This window comes from Passer domesticus, chromosome 3 (genome assembly GCF_036417665.1).
Source record: "Passer domesticus isolate bPasDom1 chromosome 3, bPasDom1.hap1, whole genome shotgun sequence".
Lineage (NCBI taxonomy): Eukaryota > Metazoa > Chordata > Aves > Passeriformes > Passeridae > Passer > Passer domesticus.
The window spans coordinates 33,244,060-33,263,378 of record NC_087476.1 but is presented as its reverse complement, the minus strand read 5'-3'; the positions used below and the strand labels follow the sequence as shown (position 1 = coordinate 33,263,378).

Genomic DNA, 19,319 nt, shown 5'->3' with positions numbered 1-19,319 from the left:
GCTACAGGTAAAAATCTGTAGGGATTAAGAGATGTTGCTTTGTTGTGTGTATCAGCTTGCTTGGTAGAATTATGATTTTGGGAAATAAAACATGATTAATCCATTTTGTTTCTTTGTTTTCCTAAAACATTAACTGTTTGGTAATCGATTAAAGTTCACTGAAATAGCACCAAGGGCAGCTTTATAAGTAGGTTTTGGAAGGTAAGCAAATGCTCTAATACTCAGCAGTGTGCCGTGGCAGGCAAGAGGGCAATGCACAGCCTTGGGTTCACCAAGCACAGCATCACCAGCTGATCCAGAGGGGTGATTATGCCACTACATCCAGCCTTGGTGCTGCCTCACCCTGAGTACCATGAGCAGTTCTGGGCCCCACAGCTTAGGAAGAATGTGAAGGTCCTTAAGTGCATCCAGAGGAAGGCAGCAAAGCTGGGGGTGGGGCTAGAAAGAAAATCCTGTAAGGAGCACCTGAGGGCCCTGGGCTTGTCTAGTCTGGAGAAAGGGAGGCTGAGGGGTGATTTCACAGCTCCCTACAGTTTGCAGAGGAGGCAAAGTGGAATGGGAGGTGCTGATCTATTCTCCCTGGTATCCAGCGATGGGATGTGCAATATTTTTGTCAGGGGAGGCTCAGACTTGTCATAAGGAAGCCTTTCTTCACAGGTAAAACACTGGAGCAGGCTTCCTAGCTTGCAATTGTTTAAGACACATTTAGACAATGCCATTAATAACATGCTTTAAATAACTTCTGGTGAGCCCTGATATGGTCAAACAGTTGTATTAGATGATATCTGTAGGTTACTTCCAACTGAAATACTCCATTCTACTCTAAATTCTGTGAAGAAAAATAAAAGTTTAAAATCCCCCTAACAAGAGATTCACACACATTTCCTATTATGTAACATGTTTACCACCTGAACTTTTAAGATGAAACACAGAATTGATTTTTTTTTGTGATGAGATGAGTCAGCAGAACACAGAAAGTGTTTGAACTAGTTCTCTGTATTTATCAGTCACATTGTTTTGTCACAATGAATAAAGCATTCCCAGCTGTATTTTCTGTATTTATTGCAAATGAGATCTAAAAGAAAATTTTCAGCACTAAAAAAAAGTAGGTCATGTTTGCTCCTTCTCATTAGCTTTAAGCAGCAAAACCCGGTGGCACAGGAATATTTATTTACCAGAATGGACAAAAACACCTAGCAATGTGTTACTAGGAGACGTAACAAGCAATTAGCCTGGTTTCATCTGGGTGGGGTCTTAGTTCTGTCAGCTCAAGATACCAGTTCTTCTGGCCATCTCCCGCCATAACCACGAGCAGCACCCTCTATATTTTGTCACTCTCAGTCCCTAGCCCAACACCCAGGTACACCCAAGTGCTGCTCCAGCTTCTTCTGAAACCAGAGCCAGGGGATGCAGACTGTGGATCCGTAAGATGCCATGTGCAGCAGTCTCCTGACAGCAAGGCAGGCGGTTTAAGGTACATTAAGGCAAGATTGAGGACTGCAGTACTGTCTAGACAGCAGTGACATGCTGGGTTTAATGCAGAATCCTGTTCCTACCTAAACACAAGGTCACAGCCACATTATTCTCATACAGGTACAAATCCTCCTCCATGAATCTGGGGGAATGATAAGTGCCCTTGACCACTTGGAAGAAACAACTAGCCTTTCCTTGAGAAGGACTATGCTTGCATTTACTTGTTCTCTCACCTTAAAGGAGCAGAGATACTATGATCCCAACACGCTCCCAAGAATTTCAAACACAAGTTTGTGAAATAAAGTTGTCAATGCTTTTGCTATTTCCTCCTGACAGTTACTATCCACACAGTACAGACGTGTCATTCTGCCAACTATAGATATACACACCCCTGACAATGCACTTCAAAAAAACAGCACTAACAGCAGTGCAAGTCATCCAGATTTTGTTGTGCTACCTTTTTGCAGATATTTACAGGTTTTCTCAGCACTATATGAAACTGCAGCAGAAAAATTCATTGTGGCTCAAGACAAATGTCGTATTTCAGATAAAACTGGACTGTATTACTACAACATTTTCTCATGTTTTTGTAAGGCTAGGAGGATGTATTTTTCTAAACCAGGGCTGACTGCCGCTGCTATTATTCAGATCAGTAACAAAATTATCTTTGACTCAACTGAGCAGAACAAGGTTCCTAACCTTATTAATAAATGTCAACATTATTTCTCTTTCAACAAATGCAACTATATGCATGTAGCTTGTGTTTTTGCAGCTCTGTATCTGTAAATTCTCTTTTCGTTCATACTTCTGCAGACTAATTTCTTAGTGACAAGGTGCATCCCCAAACACAGCAGCCATCTGATTATTATCCCATAAAACTGCTGACACATCTCCTGTAAGGTCAAGAGGAGTCACCTCCATATAGCCAAAGGTATTGCTGAACACCACGCTGCATAAACCCACTGACTTCCAGACTTCCCTGGGGCCTGATGCTGGGAACCTTTCCTAGAAAACAGACCTTGCTGCAGGCAAGCCAGTTTGATGAGCAGGAAAGGACTGCTTGCACACCAGGGCCTTCATAGCAGCTGTCTTCTTTGATCAAAAACTAGTTTTGTATCTCTTTTCTAATTTTAGCTTCCTAGCTGGTTCCTACTGAAGAATGTGATGGTATCTACATCCTTCAAATGCCACTCCTGTCTCTGTTTCTACATAAACCTATCAGATCACTCAATTAGAGATGTTTCAGAAAGACTATCTGACCTTAGGAGATGCAGATCCAGATCAAAGGTTTAAAGCATACTTGAATTGCATTTCTTTAGATTGGACAGGGTTGATAATTTCACTAACCCTGCAGCAATTTAATGACAGGTTTCTGTTGCTGATGCTCTATTGTTCATCAGATCAAAGGAAGCTTCCTTTCAAATGAAGGCACAGAAAAACTCACTTGATTTTCTCTGAAAAACACAGATTAAGAAACCAGTCTTTAATTGATTTGTAATGTTACGACTAAATTGTTCCAAATAATCACTCATAAATGTTTTAATAGCACTGATAATACCCAATATCATCCTCTGCAGCATACCAAAATGCCAGGAAACGAAACAAACTTGTGGAAGTTTCAATAGAATTTCCACTGCTAAATTCTGATTAATTTTTTTCTGAGTCACTTTCTCTTGCTTCAAGTGGGACTTACCCAGTGAATTCAGAGGACCGGTGCTACACAGAATGGTGAAAAGAAATCACAATAAGCCATTATTTCCCAGCATATGAAGGTCAACAATATTCTGCCCATAAAAATCCAAAAGCCAATGGGAAAGCATGTTAGCATGTATGAATGGAACATACCCAATCATGTTTTGATTTGCATTTAATATGAAGTACAGGTTCATGGTTTCAGGCCTCTTCTCACAAACAAAAGCTCTGAGGGTAATCCTGCTGGCAGAATTTGCAACAGAACAATCCCATGAAATGGGACATTCAGAAAGCCAGAAACTGTGGCTGTCTAGGGCTTTGCCACAAGCAGAAGCTTGCCATAAGTTGTCATTACCCCTGTGACAGTGGCACAACCAGCCATGGCCTGGTGCTGCAGACACTGGGCTCCGTGGGCCAGTGCATCACTCAGCCACCTCAGCACCCACAAAGGCAAATGCTCACAGCTGTGATGGAAGAGGCCAGAACACAGCCAGGTGTTCAGCCCAAGAGCTCTGAAACAGGCAGAGAGCACCTTTGAACTTATCAGCACTAAGGTCTTCCGATGCCCCTGCCATCTCTGTCAGAGCTGTCAGATAAAAATCTTTGTAACATTGTTTACACCCATATTACCTTTTTCCTAGACAGGAAGGGAACTATTTTGTTCCACTGTATGTCCCCATTAGGCAGCACAATCATACTGGTATGTATCTTATGTTGGTATAACTATTCTGATATTCTGCAAACAACTCATTAGCTGAAGTAAGGTACATAAATAAAGCTCTCAAGTACAGGCCAGACACATGGAACAACAAAATAATAGAGAGAGGTGAGCAAGCACCATGATTTCTGCTCTCTGTCTTACACTGAAGACAGACATCCACAGCTGCAATAAAGGAGCATGCACTTTTTACATGGCCCTGACAGATGCTGACATATCTTGAGCATCCTAAAGGCATCAGGACCATCAGGACTTTATTTCTCTTCTAAATGCTAAAATTAGTGGTTTATTTTTACTGAGGGATAATTAGGATCTATCAGTGATTCAAAGGTTCAATTATGTATACATAAACATACATATATATCTCCATATCCACATATATGTATATGGATATTTGTATTTCTCCATATATATATGTGTGCATGCAAAAGTACATATCTACCTATGCATATTCAAACAAAATACAAGTTGATATATATGCAAATGTCACTCCCAGGCATTAACTTCCCCAAGTTTATTCCTTGCAGTAAAATGGCAAATACCTTGTGTTTTCCCATTTTGTCCTAGTAGGAATAATGGATATTAGTTATCCAGGCATAGAACAGCAAAACCAACAATAACAAATCCTGGAACTCTTAACTGTGAAGACAAGTTCTGTCCTACCCAAGGCAGATGGGCAGCAAGAGAAGGGCATACTGTCACTGATTATTCACTTGGCTCCCTGAACAACCTGCATCTCCTAAGAACTTCTCTTCAGAAATCAGCTAGCAAGACAGTTACTTCCTTTTCTTGGTACCAAATTCAATTACAGCAAAGTACAATATTAAATTTAGACTAAATAAGCTTGTTTACTGATGTAAATCAAATTGATTTTACATTCCCCCACTAATGAGATAGAAATAACTTGTTTTGAGTAGGTTCCTCATCACAGTAGCTCTTATGACCACAGAAGGAGGATACCCACATCCCTTAGACTCAGCCCCTTCAGAATGGTGATAAATACCTTACAGAAAAGTAGCACACCTAAGTGGAAGAACTGCCACAGCTTTGAACAGAAGAATTAAAATATTTCACCCCAAAATACTTCACAGATGGAGGTCTACAGCCCACATAAGACAATAAATGAAGTTTTGTGTCCGTGTTCTCTAGCAATAAGACAAACTATGTTAAATGAATTGCCTACACAATATTTGTATCTCAGTCACTGCTTCTGCTCAGTCACCAACAACTTTGAGTCATTTCTTGAAAGATCAGGTCACCCTTTGCTCATCTACATGAGACACACTCGAGTCCATTGGCCCATCCAACAGGTGCCAACTAAACAACAAACCAACCCCAAGAGAGAAGATTATGGAAACAATATCTCAGCTACTGAGGAATTCAGAAGCTCTTCTGAGCTTTGGCAGCTATCTGCAGACCAATTTCATTGACAGTCATAGGTAAGAAACACTACCACCGCCTCTACATTTACCCTCACCTTGACAAGGAAGAAAATTTGCCAACTTAAGGGACTTGTGAAATGTTAACGATCTTCTGTAAAACTTATTTAAAAATTAAGCTGTTAAAAAACACTGACATACATGAACATGGTCACGCTTTTTTGGACACAGAATAGATTCCATGGAGTACTGTGTTTCTGTGTTCATTACTCTTCTTAGCAAGCTTCCACAGTACAAGGAAAACAAAGACTGCAGCATTTCCTTTTGGACAGACTCCCCTGGGGGCCAACACTTGAGGCTGCAGGTGAGGAAGCTGTTGATCTCAGAGTACTTGCTAGCAAAGACATACACTTTATGTTACCAGCTCAGTGACAATTTTCTATCTTCAAGCTGCACTCAGATTGATAAACATAAAAGTGATACTGATATTATACAATGAAGAACTTCCTTAAATGCTATTTTTCCACAACTCCCAATTTATGAACATTTCTAAGTAAGTTGTACTAATTAACTGCATGCAATTTAGATTTTACTTCAATATTCTATTTATTATAATCAAATTCAGTTATATGCAACATCCAGCAATCACTGGCATTATGACCAGAATTAGGAAAAAAAAATTATAGACTTTAACAATCTGGGTGGAAGATTAAGGAGAACAGGTTACTATCAGTGAAGTACGTCCATTTGAGGACATGTACTCTATAGAAAAACAAAGGGGAAAAGTCTTCATAACCTCAGTCAGAACAATACCTCCTTTGAAGTTTTATTACAACTGATTGTAATCAAAGGTCAGTAACAAACTTTCTGCACATGACACTGTGTAGTCCAAAGTGTGTTTTTAAAGTAGCATTATTTCTGACATGATCTATCTGCCAAGAAGAAGTGTAAATATTTGAAAAGCACTAGAGCATACAGGAATGGTGCAACAGTTAGGTACTGAATACCATACACAAATTCAACCAGCATCCTTGTGACTAGGGTTCACACTCAGCTCCCTCCTGAACACATTCCTTTAGTGATCTGAACTGCTGCTCACACGCACACAGTTCTCTCCATCACAAGGCAGAAGAACAGAACTAGAGTTGAAACTTATTTGGAATAAAGACCTGAAAACTAGATGCAGACAGTGAAAGATGAAAACCAGCTAAAGCCTTCAACACTGACCTCCCTGCCTCACAGAATTCAGAGTCATGAATGAGGCTCTCAGGCTCCCTCTGCCACAGCCTTGCAAAATAGGACTGACAGAAGCCAGCAAAAATGAATATGAGTGACCTGACCTGATAATAAGAAACTTGAGGAAGAATGAAGTCAAGAGACTGGATCCAAAGTCCCCAGATCTCTCCTATGCACCTACTGTAATTGCTAATGTCCAAGATGTGGATACATGATGGTGACTGAGCAAGGATCCAGCTAGCTTTTTTCTTGTTATCACTGCTGTGGTTACAGCAGTGCTCTGTAGGTGCACAGCCAAAAGCACCACCACCTTGAACAGGTGAAGTAACACAGTAGGATGTTAGTGTGGGATTCATAAATTAGGCTTTGAGGATCCAATCCAACAGGTGTATCCTCAGCATGCTGATAGATGTAGACAACACTGTGATTAAGCACTTAAAATATGCTATTTCCCATGTAAATACTGCAGGATCACTTCCAATTGTAAAGATTATTGTCTCATTTCTGATAAGCTAGCTTACCTGCTGCTCTGATCTGATTTTACAAAATTCAAATATTAAAAAATCATTATAATATCTAAAATTTTAAAAGCTTATTATTTGTTTTAGTTGAACTTGCATAAATCACATGCAACAAGTTGTAAGTCCCTCCAAATGACCACCATAACTGTTTTCTCAAAAGACATTTGTATGACTCAACCAAATCACTTTCAGTTTTGACTGTTGTACTTCTGGGGGGAAGAGAGGCAAACAAAAAAAAAGTTAAGATGGTGGATAATCTAGAAATGACATATTCTAAATTAACTTATTCCACAACTTCAACAAGAAGCACAATCTTTCTGAGGAGTGCTATGACAAATGTTGAGTTACAATGACGTTTTACAAACAAGGGTGGAGTTGAAATTCATCATCCACTGGAAACCAGCTTAGCCTTAAGAATGCTAGCACTGTATTCATCTCCAATACATTACCCAACAACAAGTGAACCAAACAAACATGACCATAATTATTCTGACATTCCAAAGTTTTATAATGTGATTTAAAGTCATTCCAGGAAACAAAAAAATCCAACTCATTTGACCTCCATAATACGCTTAATCAAAAAGAGAGCTTTAGTCTCATAAAACCAATATTTGCTATAGAAACAATTTAACAATAACTGCACCTATCTTATCAAGCTTCCTAGTAAAAAATTCATAATCCTCTTCAGTCACAGGAGTCAAAGTCCAAGTTTTGGTAATTTAAAATAGTCTATTCTTTTCAGGTTGCTGCCGTTCCTCCCCGAACTCTCCTGTCCTCCCAAACATGTTCTCCTGAAGAATGTGGCTGAGCAGCACTTATCTTTGTGAACTAAAAGGAATTCATTTCAGTGACCGGTTTTTATCATCTTGTGAACATACAAAAATTTCAATGGAAAATTGTTTCACATATCTCACTAGTCAAAGTAGATTGTACCTGTTGTGCCACTGTTTCACTAATTTCCCTATATTATCTGTCCAGCTCAACAGATGAAGCTTCAACAAATTAATACCACAAAGGAGAAAGTACAAGTGAGGCAGCTGTTTGAAGGTTCTCCATTATTTAACAGCTCTTCAGTGACATTCCCCTTACCTGACCTTCAGCCCTCTAACTGCAAGACTAAAGTCTTCTCTGCTTTGGCATTTCTAGATAGCTGCAGGAATTCCAAACTTAAAGTTACTTAGCTCATACTACCAGCTTCCTGACAAAGGTAAAGGTGCTTTAAACCACAGAAAACCATTTAACTATGAGTCTGCATGTAGTACAGTAGCACAAGTGTAAAATCTTATTGATATAAGACTGGATGAAGTGAAACAGATAAAATTACAGTCATCTGGGAAACATGGGCATCAACTATTTCCTGAAAACAGTCAAGTACTGCTGAGGGAGAAAAGCAAAGGCTACTTTTAAAGTAACCCTTCTCTTAGGCACAAAAGAACATTGATTGTCCTTATCAGGGAGGAGCAGCAAAGCCTGCCTCCCCAGCCCTACAAAGAACTGCTTGGAATTCGAGACACAGCTTACCAACACAAGTAGAAATTCAGGTCAGAAAGAGCAGGAGACAGTAAGGCTTGTGGAAACATGCCTGTCTGCCTATTCAGAGGCTTCGCATTGCGATTCCATTGAATCTGCCTAATGCGTGCTTAGAACAACACGAGGTGATTGAGAAAGGTACCCGCACGCACAATGCCTCCCTCCTCCCTTCCCACACGAAGGTCTCGGAAACTTCTCCACAGCGTCCCTACAGGCTGAACCCACTGGGCAGCTTCCCGAAACACCGAAGACCAATGTTTCCACTCCAGCAACAACTACCTTTTGGGATCTGTGAGTTATTTTAAGCTCATGAAGCATTTATAGTCACAAGTTTTATTAAACAAACAAAAAGCTGTTACAACAATTAACCTCTCGGGGGCCTAAGAACTTTCAGATGTTTGGAAGATGCTGCAGGGAGAACTCCAAAACCAAATGAAGGGAAAATTGATGCTATTCTTTCCTTTCTCATTTGCTTCAATGACTTCCTGTTCTCACTCTTTGGAATGACCCTCAAAATACTTTATGCACTAGACTCTTATGTGTGACAATTTTATATTTTTATCTTCTTTAGCCCAAAACAAATTGCACCAAATATCGAGATCAATAAATACTTTAGTAATTTCTAGATAAAGTTATATTTATGCAAACTAAAGCCTTTTCTGAGTATACAATCAGTGTATTTCTCAGGAATGCTTCAGCCAGATGCCTATCATTTGACCTGGGTATTCTGAAGATTTCAAAAGGAGTCATACACAAAGAGTTTAGCTCACTATATTTGCCAAAACAAAAGCTTACTCCGGAGACTAGACACACTTTCCATTTTAAGATAAAGAGTAACTTAACAAAGTATCTCTAGAGAGACTGGAAAAATAATTACGTCACAATGACACTGCTTTTTTTGTCAGTCAGTATTACTGAATATATAGAAGTTTCTGGTCAATTACAGCAGGTCAGATACTAATCTGAGAAATATCCACTCTTATAAGCAATTAGCCTACAATTTCAAGCAAGTTGACTTACAGGTTATTAAACCATGGATTCTGACACCATTTTTAGTAGGAGACAGAGTAGAATCTATATGGGGTACTCATTTTTTCTCAATGGGGAAATATTTTTACTCATGAATTGCACAGGACCCCAAAAAATAGCTGATGTAGTGCTGAAGGCTGGAGGAGATGACAATTTTATGACTCAAACACTTTTTCTTTCCCTAATGTTTAGTTCTAGAAGGATAATAATAAGTTTAAAACTTCCCTTAAAACTCTTTAAAGACACGAAATACAGTAACCACCTTCTTCTCCAGATTCCCACATAACTAGCTAATAATAGTGTTTTCTTTGTCATTTTCCTCCATCCTTAGCCTGGATCTAAGGACACTCCCTGCAAAGCCTATAGAAAAAAGGAAAGCCTCCGTGATGCAACACTGAGAACAGCAGGAACCTTGCCCATAATTCAAGTTCCTAAATGCTGTGGTAACACAGATGAAAAAAAAAAAAAAAAACTGACAGAAAAGAGATGTCAGAGCTCTGGCCCTTTATAACAGTACCTCAAATCACTGAATCATCTGTTCTGCTCTGGTTAGGCTGCACTTAGATGTACTACTGACCAGATTAAGAAAGTTGACTATCACCAGCATGCAAACTGTCACCCATATTCTGTCATCTTTTTGTTGTCCAACCCAGAAAAAAACGTCAGCAAGAGAACTGATGTGCAATTTAAATTGCTTGTCAAACTCAGATTTGGTTTGCTGGGTTAACAGATAGTTATGAGGATTATATTGCTCTGCTAACTGCATATGTACCTTGCAGGCAGACAGGGTAAGGAGAGAGCAGAGTCAAAAACTCCTATCAGTAACCTCCTTGCAGACTGGAGATGGGGGTGAGTGAACTATGTGGCCCTTTTCTACCCCTCCAGTGAAAACAAAATACAAAATTATGTATATTGTTCAGCCCATGGGTCATGAAACAGAAACTAAAACCAGCAATGCTACACTACCACAGCATGAACCAACTGCCCATGCAGGGAAGATGATGTTTCTCTTATGGATGCTTGATGAACATGGATTACAGAGTTCTGGAGATGCTGTGTTTACTAAGTTGCCTACTGAAATGGATAATTAGCTTTTATTAGCTGTAATGCAGCCACTAAGCATTTTGAACACTTCATGCCAAAACATATCAGAACACATACCTGTCATCATGTTACTGAACTGAAAACTAGATCCACAGAGTAAAAGGCTGAAGGAACTGAATACACAATAAACCTTCAGACAGGAATATGCTACATCCTTCTGCAACACAGAAAGTGCTGCTGCCTCACTGCTGAAGCACAGAGAATATCAATTATATCTAAATCCTTTCAATGTTTCTTATTAAAGAACGAATTCAGTAGTATGTTTATGCCCAGATTTCCTTTAAAGAAAGCTGTCACTTTATATGAAAATATGGAAATTCATAGGTCACACGCATAATTAATTAAACAAGAGAATGATGTATAAGTTTCAATTAAACAGAGAATGCAGTGACTTCAAAAGCAACTCTGAGAAGAGCTGTTCCTATTCCAGACTATTTCTTAATGCAGAGAGGTGGCCTGCAGCCTGTCCCTAGGCTCTCCTTGTACTTATTTATCTGTCCACCCTGCGGTGGGTGGCAGGCGCCGAGGCACCGCACCTGCCCGGGCTCGGCTCCCCTCGGGATGTTCTCCCTGCACCGCAGCGCTGATCCCTCCCAGCTGGGAAAGTTTAGCCCCACTTAACGACCTCTAAGACCCTTTAAACACCGAAGGTTTGTCTCCTACAAAGGTTTCGGGGTGCTTGGTTTGCCAAAGGCAATTTACGAACTAGTTAAGGTTCGGCAGCCTTGCGGAGGAGAGTTCTTTTTTCCGCCCCCACCGCACACGCAACCGCGGCAAATTCAGCGCCGCGTCCCAGGGCAGCCCACGGACGGGCTCGGCTCCGTGCCGGCGTGCGGGGACAAGGCTGGGAGCCGAGGGCAGGCTGGGCAGCGCGGGAGGGCGAGCTGCCAGCCCCCCGGCCCCGCAGGCTGAGCCCTGCCCGCTGAGGCGGCCGCGCTCCCTTCCCTGCTCCCCGCCGCTCGCCCCCACTCACCGCCACCGAGCCCGAGGAGGAGGCGACGAAGACGCGGATCACCATCTTCACCTCATGAGCCGCGGCCACAGGAGCGCTCGGGACGGGGCAGCGAGGCTGCGAGGAGCCGCTCCCCCGCACGGGACGGGCCGGGGCCGCCCAGCTCCACCTCGCCGCCCCCGAGCGCGGCCACCGCCCGCAGCACCCCTGCCCTGCCCTGCCCTGCCCGCGCAGCCCCGCTCTCTCGGGCGAGCCGGTCCGGCTCCCGGCTGGCAGAGGCAGCGATAGCGGCGAGAGGCGGGGGTGTGTGGGCGGCGCGCAGGGCCCGACGGGCGCTGTAGTCCTCCCCGGGCGGGGACAGCCGTAGCACGGAGCCGGGAGGGAGCCGGGAAGGAGCCTGCCCGCCCCCAGCTGCCGGGGAAACGGAGGCACGCGGCAGCCTGCCCGCCCCAGCGCCCGGGGCTGCCCGCTGCCACCGTGCCCCTGGAGAGGCTGAGAGGGGCTTGTGCCGCCTTCCAGGTGTGTTGCCCGCAGGTCCAGGTGAACAATGCCTGAAATTGCACCCCCAGCCAGGAGGGCTCAGCCTCGCTCCAGCTCAGGCTGTCCCTGGTCCTCCTACCCCATGCGGAGCCGCCAGATCTGATCCGCTGCGTCCGGGTCTGGCCCCTCGGTCGCCGCTTACTGCGGCAAAGGGACGGAAAATGAGCCGTTTTGGTAGGCAATCCTGTCAAGGCCAGCAACAGGGACAAGGTAGGAGAGGCAGGACACTGGGTGACAGGGCTGTCCTACACCATATATCCCAAAGGAGTTAAACAGCGCTGCCCGTTTTCACTCCCTGGTGCGGATGTACAGCTCCCAGTATTGTCAGCTGTGGAACAGATGCTATTAATCATCAGGATAAGCAGATAACCCCAAATAACCCTTCATCAGTCAGCTCATCTGCAAGTGACCAAGGGCAACTGGGTCCTCATCAGTTTTTGGGTCTGTGAGGATGCAGATTGCCTTTAAACAAAGTCCAGAACCACACAGCTCACAACCTTATAGATGTTACTACAGTCGTAACCCTTATCCTCTTACTTCTCTGCATGCAGCCAGATGGTTGCTCATTCCCTCTGACTAAATTTCCCCTTCACACCTTTTCACCCCAATGATGAAGCGTGCTGTGTCATCCTCCTCCACACCTTTGCATTGCCCCTGCCCTCAGTGAATTTCCACTGTTCAGACTAAGCACAGACCTCGACTTGCTGATAAATATATCCTTAAAGCTTGTTGTACATTTTAATACTGATTATTTATTTTGAAATCCTGAATTTCTTGAGGAAGGTACCTAGCAGGAGCCATAAAACTCTCAGTACTCTCTTAGAGCTTGATTTATCTTGTGGGATTCATTGAAAAGCTTTCTACTGAATTCACTTTCCTCTGGACTGGAGCTTAATCTCAGGAATATAAAGTCCTAAAATGGGAATTCAAGTACCAATCTTGCAGAGAGGTATGCATTACTTTGCTTTCATGAGAGTGCTTTTTGAAAGAAAAAAAAAAGTAAATTTCATTAGAGTGCACTTAGGTACAAAGGTTAAGATTTTCTGGCTTCAGTGCTCCTGTCTTCACTTGAGCATAACTTTTACTATGGGAACCACAAACTGGTGATCGACAAGTGTTTATTGTTTAATTGCTGCTGAATGACCAGGAAAAGCACAAAAGGAGACAAACTTGGTTTTATGTTGGTTTGTAAGGCAACACCAAGCAACTTGTTAAAATTCTGTGATAGGTGAGTAATTATAGGAATTTGCTGGAAATTTCCCATTACCTTATTCACTGAATTTCCTTCATGCTGCAGGATTATTTCTGACCACAAATTCTCCTGTATTTCTCAAAGTTTTTCTTTAAAAGACGGAGGTGCTTACTTCCTACTTATTTCTCTATTTACTCACTACAGAAAATATTGGGTTTAGTATTCTGTTTTGGCTGTACTCTCATTTTATGAAACAAAATTAGGGCAACTCACTGCAGCTGGTTGTACGTGATTTATTCACAGCACTAATACATAGCTTTAAACTATAATATTAAATAAGTCCTGCTCACTAATATAGTTCATAAATACTGCAAAGCAGAAAAAGATACACTGATTCTGAAGGGTGCTGGACACTTTTATCTCTCACTAAATAGAAGAGAATGCTCCTACATCTCAGAGACAGCCTGGACACATAACCAATAACCCAGAGAAAGCATGTGGCAATAGCATTATAGGGAAAAAGCATGAGATAGAGTCTCCTTTCCTGTGTGGAAAACAGACAACTTTAATTTCAGTTCATTTGAAAGTGCTTATAAGCTGCATAAATCCTCAAAAGCTATGGGGAAAAAATGACAAACAAGACACTGCACACTTTTCTTTTTTACTGTTTTTTAGAGTCTCCCTTTTGTTCCTGTAGCCCTTGGGTTGGTCGTCTCCTACAGTTTGAATTTCAAAACAGAGTCTGAGCAGCTAAACTCATGGCCAGAGTTGATAAACTCAAATTGAGCTGAAGTACCAGAGCTCATGAAGATCTTCCCTTTATCACACTTGGCATGGTTTCAGCCAAAGCTTCAGCATCTTTATTCCACACATATTTAGAGAAACCATCAAAGAGTAGGGGGCTCCCTACGTGACAACTAATGCAACAATTAAATTAAAGGATCCTTTCAAACACTCTCTGGAACCGATTTTGAAAAATCTCAGCCTGTATTTCAATGAATATTCTTGTATTTTTCAAATTTTAAGTATATTTCTAATATTTTGGCCTAAAAATCTTGCACCTAGGACTTTTTAGTAACAATTTTGATGCAACATGGGAATTGAAAATCCAGACAGCTTTCTCTTGTCTCTCTTTTGCCAGTCTTTCCATACACATAATGAAGCTAAGTCATTGTGGAAGTAATCCAGAAAGTTAGGAAAAATAAATGTTACACTGAGAAGCTGAAGATTTTAAAGCTTGTAGAGCAGCATCTTACTTTATGTGGCTCCTAAGCAGAGAATTGTTCCTCTGTGGTGTGTAAAACCTATTGGATATCATCCTGTGATGTTTTGCATTTTCAAGTACTGTACAGGTTAAGACTGGACATCATCCTTTGTCCTGCAGCTGCTGCTGGTAAATGTCCTGAGGCCACGCCTGTAACTCCATTTCAAACTTTGAGTTAAGCAAAAGAAATGTAATAAATTAAAAACATTGCTAAAATGATTTATGAGCAGTTTCCCATGTTTACAGGAGGTACAGAAAGACTGGAGTAGACAATGTGAATTTAGGGGAGGCAGGGGTAGTTTCTAAGGATTTTGTGGTAAGAATGATTCATTGTTATGCCAGATCTTCATGGAAGATTAAACAGAACTTTACTGCTGCTAAGGTAACAAAGTACACACAAACCCAAGGCTCATGAGTATGTGGAAACAGAAGTATAAAAGTACAGCTTTGAACAAACATTCTAGTTATGATACAAGGTGATTGTATAGTAAGATGTAACAGGCACAGAATAAAAATACAGAAGAAACAAAAAATTATGTTCAGGACTGAAAAAATTGTTAAGGTGGCTTTATTTCCACCTGAAAGAAGCAGTCTGTCCAAGGCATTTTAGAAGTTTTCAGGTCTGTGGGTTGTTGGTACCAATAAATTATTTCTCTGGGTTCTGTGAACACCACTAAGAAACAGTGAAGTCTCGTAGATTCTGCAACATCTAAATAATTTAAATTTCTAAAGAGACCTTTATCACTTTTTTAAAATTCCAAGTATCAAAACATGTTGAAAATTACAGATTTAGAATGCCATTAAATCTCTGACAGTTCAGATCAATCTATTTTGGTAGAAATGTGACTGTCATAGTAGGGTGAAAAAAATGAAGTTAAAGGGTAGAGAAGACACAGTGCTCCAGCTTCAACAGAGCATCATCAGCTGCTCTTGCACTGCAGAACACCAGAGAAAGATTACTCAAAGGCTCTAAACCACACAAAATGACCAAGATAATGTAATGTAAGTACAGGACTGTTTCATTTGTTGAGTAATGGCACTCAGTGCGATGGCTGATAGCTGTCTTGGCCAGACACATCTTGAAAGCACATGAGATAATGCTGCTTGGAGCCCAACTCTCTGCATACATCCTAGAAGCCACTGTATTTTTAAGGTATCTTTTTGTCCACAGAAGTAACCTCCAGGACACATTTTCTCCATTGTGCTTAAATGCCTGCAGCTGTGGGCTGTTCACACTCTTATGAATCCTCCTCTACACGCACAACAGGTCAAGCAGCTCCTAGTCAAGCTCACTCTATCCTTTGCAAAATTTTTTGGATGTTTTATTAATCATTGTTTCTCAATCACAAACTAAGTTTCATCCAAGACTCTGTTCTTTCCAGAACCTTCAGAGTGGCCAGAAGTTTACATTCAGAGCATTTCTCAGTTCTTCCCACAGTAAGATTTTAGAGATAACATCCCAAGATAGAGTTCTTTCTCTTCTGACTTGAATTACTCTGAAGATATGATGAAGCCCATGTGTTGAAGTAGGCTCTTGGGAAGAGACAGAGCTGGAACAATTTTGAGAAAGCTATTGATTCTTGTATTTAGAAATTTATGGCATGTTGAGGAGAGCAGTGAGGTACATCTGTTCTTCACTTCAGAATTATTTCTGTACCATCTCTTTATAACTGGCAGAAGAAAATAAACCCAAACAAACAAACAAAATTTTAAAAATTCCAGAGATCTTAAGTAAACCTTTCTTTATGCCATTAAATCTAAATGTACTGAGACAATTACAAAGCTGTATGAGTCCATTCTTCTCAGGGTGTGCTCTTTAGTTGAAGTCACAATCTGCTGCTCTTTAGTTAAAACATGACTAGTTTTAGTATCTGTGGCTGCTTGATTCCCTCCATGAATTCCTAATCCTAAGGAATTTGAAAAGAAAAACATTTTCCTGCGAAGTTCCACATCTGATATAGGTCAGTCATCTGACTTCCTCAGTCAACTGGACCTGGAGATTAAAACACTTTTCATGTTCTGTATAAATCAGTCAGCATTCCTTAAAGTTCCAGCTACATTGTGTAAGGAGTTCTAGAGTTCATTTTCTGCTTGGGTCTTTAATGATCCACTGTAACTGAAGGTGGTTTCAGTCAGTGTCAAGCCTTCTACCTTGTCTACACTTTCAGCACAAGATGCTGCAAGCAAATCAGGCCCAACAATGTCAAGTGCAGTAGGTTTGCATTCATATTTCTGCTGATTTGAACAACCTTTAGCAATCTACATTACTGCAGAGGGATGAAGGATGAAAGCCCCCACAAATCTCATTTCCCCATCTGCCATTCCAATGAAACCTAAATTAGCAAACTCTCAAGATGTGAAGTGCACTCAAAGAGCAGCCATGGAGCCTTACATTCCTGCCAGCCCTTTCCGGGAGGGATCTTCTGCCAAGCCCTCGGAAAAACAATCTACTACCACATTCATTTTGGCTTTTTTTCAGTGGTTTTCCCATATCTGTTCAGTTCCACTCTGACAAGGCACTTTAGAAGACTAATTTCTTGCAGGATACAGAAGTGGGTTGGCAATAATATTTACACATGCAAGGACAGAGAATAATCTTGCAGAGAATAAGGAGCAGCTGAGTACATGAAATTTGGCAACTTGCCTAAAGTGTATGCACTAAATGAACTAAAAATAGTTATTATTTTTATAATATTTAGGAGTTTTTTAGCTGTTCCACAGAACAGAGAGGTGGGAAAGCATCTCAAACATGGAAAGCTGATGAAAATTTGAGGACAAGGGCTATGTATGCTCTGCATTTCAAGCATGGGTTCAAGCCCACAGATGGAGGCCACTCTCCCACTGAGGGGATACAAGACTGTACTCAGTCACAATTTTGAGATGATCTTTAAGAACCATCAGAAAAAAATCTTTGTTCCACCTTTAATCTTCATCTCAGAGGACAAAAGTGTTCCACGTGCAGCATGGGTGGCCCAGTAGTGGTCTGCTGGCCCCTACCCTGGCTGAGGTGTAGCCCATCACTCTGCAGAAGTGAGAGCTGACAGAGCCCTTCCCCACAGACAGGAGGCACAAGCAGCACGAATTTAACTCCCTAGAAGAGTGCAGACAACTGCAGCCAACCTGCTGACATTCTTCTGGACCAGGGCAGTGATGACCTGACATTGGGCATTGTTGGCTTCTTGGGAAGGGACCAAGGAGAATGAAAGAGTAGAGAAATCACATGGGTTTTGTTTCCCAAACTGGAGAAGGGATGACCCAGTCTGGAGAGGGGACTAGCAATTGGAAGCTAAAGCTGGTAGAGGGAGAAGGCAGAAGAGGAAAGAGTGGCAGCAGTAATTAGGCCTGTGCTGCAGACAGGCTCTATTGACCTACATGGGAAGTGATTGAAGGCTGTTTGAACCAAGATGACCCTTTACTGCCTGGACAGAAGATGAAGAGATGTGGACTCAGAGCAGGAGCATGCAGAATGGAAACCAGGTGCCTGGCCTGGCACCATCAGGTTAACATAGATGCAGCCTGTGTAACCAATACACTGAACAAAGGAACATGTAGGAGGCAATGTAAGCCAAACAAAAAGGCAGCCAAATAAATGAGTGTGTCAGGTGATGGGTATAGAAATCATTCACATCCTTCCATGCATCACCTTACAAATCTCAATCCAAACTGTTTTGAACTTAACATGGACCTGCCTGTCAAAGTAGATGTACATTTTGTATTCTTTAGTAGTATAACCCTGTAAAATTTGGTAATATTCATTTATTCCCTTTAGATTTGTAGAACAAAGTTGGTTACATTTTGCATTTCCATGTCCTATGTTCTCCATAATGTTTTCCCTGATCAAATATTTGGTGCAGCTGCTACTCTGTCTCAGAGCTACCTGAGATTTATTTTGCCCTGCTATAAAGGTACCAGGGAGGTAGTGGTTGGAAAGTAGTATTTTCCATGGGGGCTAATTAACCTACAGCTGTTGTTCAGTTGTAAAATGTAAAGTGGTGAAATACTAAATTGAATTTTAAGCACTTCCCAAAAGTCAGCTACAAAACTCAGTACTGTTACCCCGGGCCACATTTGATCTTACCATCTCTTCTTTGCAGAAAAAGAATGACATTCTTTGCACCCATGATCTTCCACTGGGAGAACTGCTGGTTGACACAATAAGTATGTATGACTTTTGTCAGTGAAGGCTCAGCTTAGGCCAGCTTCCAGACTAGTCACGCATGAATTGGATGGTAAAAACAAAAAGCTAATACAGCCCCATTTATTTGGGTTTTTTTACTTAACTAGAAAAGGATGATGAAAAAGACACACCTGGTCTTCACAGACAATCTATAAAATAAGCATGGCTTGATCAAAATGAGAAGTTAGGAGAGGCTAGCAAAATTAATCTTGCTGAAAGAAATATTTTGTCAATTTATCAGAACTATCTTCTCAATATATACTTTCTATTTCACTAAGCAACAGACATCATGCAGCTATCAGGGTCAAGTCTGCTGCTCTGCTAATGGCATGGCAAGGGTAAGCATGTCAAAGCTGCCATTGATTTTTTCTAAATCCAGCCAGACTGAACAAAAATTACATTCAGAATAGCAGATATAAAATAACTAATGAAGGTATGGCTAAGCAACTATGCTGCTAAACCTATTTTGACAGCATACCTGTCTTAGTCAATATATTTTAGTCATGGTCAGC

The 19,319-nt window shown here is 41.4% G+C and overlaps 1 protein-coding gene across 1 annotated transcript in view; it reads right to left on the bottom strand.

Moving 5' to 3' along the window:
- The window catches only part of SH3BGRL2 (SH3 domain binding glutamate rich protein like 2), a 50,531-nt gene that overhangs the window by 26,164 nt on the left and 5,048 nt on the right, over nt 1-19,319 (bottom strand). The window contains exons 2-3 of the mRNA XM_064415768.1: nt 12,254-12,358; nt 11,656-12,185 (exon numbers count right to left, since the gene is read on the bottom strand). Coding sequence (XP_064271838.1) covers nt 11,656-12,185; nt 12,254-12,358 — 635 coding nt within the window. The remainder of the gene's footprint in view (nt 1-11,655; nt 12,186-12,253; nt 12,359-19,319) is intronic.